The sequence below is a fragment of the Chiloscyllium plagiosum genome, unplaced genomic scaffold, assembly GCF_037043375.1.
Source record: "Chiloscyllium plagiosum isolate Xiang-an unplaced genomic scaffold, Cpla_swu_hap1 HiC_scaffold_14, whole genome shotgun sequence".
Classification (NCBI taxonomy): domain Eukaryota; kingdom Metazoa; phylum Chordata; class Chondrichthyes; order Orectolobiformes; family Hemiscylliidae; genus Chiloscyllium; species Chiloscyllium plagiosum.
The window spans coordinates 127,260,012-127,261,669 of record NW_028270152.1 but is presented as its reverse complement, the minus strand read 5'-3'; the positions used below and the strand labels follow the sequence as shown (position 1 = coordinate 127,261,669).

The following is a 1,658-nucleotide window of genomic DNA, read 5'->3' as shown; positions in this document are numbered from 1 at the left end:
TCTCAAGTGAAGAGGCCCAATTGCATGGTGAGGGAGACACAGTTACGGAGTCCCCACAGGCAGTTAAAATGTTGAATACATTTTCCCTCCGTTTACAAGTGTTCAGTTAGCATGATCGATCACAATCGAGTCTAAAAGTCACAAATTTCCAAACACCATTTGTCTTCAAGGAACTGGGAGAGAATCCTTCACGAAAGCAAGAAATTCACCCTCTGTGTGAGAATATGGAAAAAAAAGCGATCTGTGTCTACTCTCAAATGATCGAGTATGGGGGAGTTTCCTCGAAATGGAGTTTCCTTGGATGTGTCTCAGTATGTTTGGGGAGGGAATGTTTCTTGTGGTTTATGTCACATTTCTGTCAGAAATTCAGATTTTCACATTTGTCAATTCAGCTCCAACTGTTCTAATAACCCCCAGAGTACAGTGACACATTTGAAAATCTCTATCTGTCAAACAAGTCACTTTTCCTCCATGTTGATGTACAATGTGTTTTTTACCTTCCTCACAGCTAACGTAGTGACGACCTACGTCCTGCTTTATAAAGATTGTGGATTGTCCACATGTGTCAGACGTTATCTGGCGGCCATGGCAGTGGCGGATCTACTGGTCATTATCCTCGACCTGATATTGAGACATATTCCCATTGTTTATCGGGAACAGTTTTATTTCATGTGGGACATCTCCGTGTGTAATATCCACGCCGTCCTGCTTTATGCAGCCACTGACTGTTCTGTCTGGTTCACCGTCACTTTCACCTTTGATCGATTTGTGGCCATTTGTTGCCAGAATCTTAAAAGGAAATATTGCAGTGAGAAAACGGCGGCTGTGGTTCTGGCAACAGTGACTGTGCTGAGCTGTTTAAAAAATATTTTCTGGTATTTTATGTTCACAGGTAAATATCGGCTGGCAAACCAGCCCTGGTTTTGTAACGTAACAGACGGTGCTCATTTCTCCCCTTTCTGGGTGGCAATCGAGTTCCTTCACCACATTCTAACCCCAGCTCTCCCATTTCTCCTGATCCTGCTGCTCAATGTTTTCACCGTCAGACACATTTTATTTCGCAGCAGAGCCCGCAGGAGACTCAGGGCTCACACTAGTGGGGACGCTCGGTTTGACACAGAAATGAGCAGTCGCAAAAGATCTATCATTTTACTGTTTGTGATCTCGGGCAATTTCATCCTGTTATGGTCAATATTAATGATATTTTCCATATGGTACCGGATGGATGTGATTGGGCGTCGACGTGTGTCTTTACATAGCTGTGTGAAGGAACTGGGCTTCATGCTGCAGCTCCTCAGTTGCTGCACAAACACCGCAATTTATGCCGTGACACAGACAAAGTTCAGACAGCAGCTGAAGAATGTGCTGAAATATCCCTTCACCCAAATATATCAATCAATCAGATTCACTTATAAATCAATCCATCCGGGAGTCTCTCATTGTAGTTGAATATTTCTGCGATGAAGCAGCCTGTCGCTTTCGTATCGGCCTGTGGTCGCGCGGGTTTGTCCATCCTTCTCCGACAGGAAGGTTACAGGGACATTTCAATGATTCTATCAACTCGGGTGCCAGTAAGTAAAGGCACCATCCCACTGACTGTATCGATCACTTCAAAGTATAAACAATATAAATGTGCATTAAAAATTACCGAGCAGCAG

General features: G+C 43.8%; 1 protein-coding gene across 1 annotated transcript; it reads left to right on the top strand.

Moving 5' to 3' along the window:
• Positions 1-477: 477 nt before the first annotated feature.
• LOC148148215 (putative G protein-coupled receptor 139) lies at positions 478-1,449 on the top strand. Its single transcript, XM_087994018.1, has one exon. It carries the CDS (start codon positions 478-480, stop codon positions 1,447-1,449), a length of 972 nt encoding a protein of 323 aa, XP_087850144.1.
• The last annotated feature ends 209 nt before the right edge of the window (positions 1,450-1,658 follow it).

What these genes read in the sequence shown, in the direction of transcription:
- LOC148148215 (XM_087994018.1), top strand. Translation starts at nt 478, where the DNA reads ATGTACAATGTGTTTTTTACCTTCCTCACAGCTAACGTAGTGACGACC.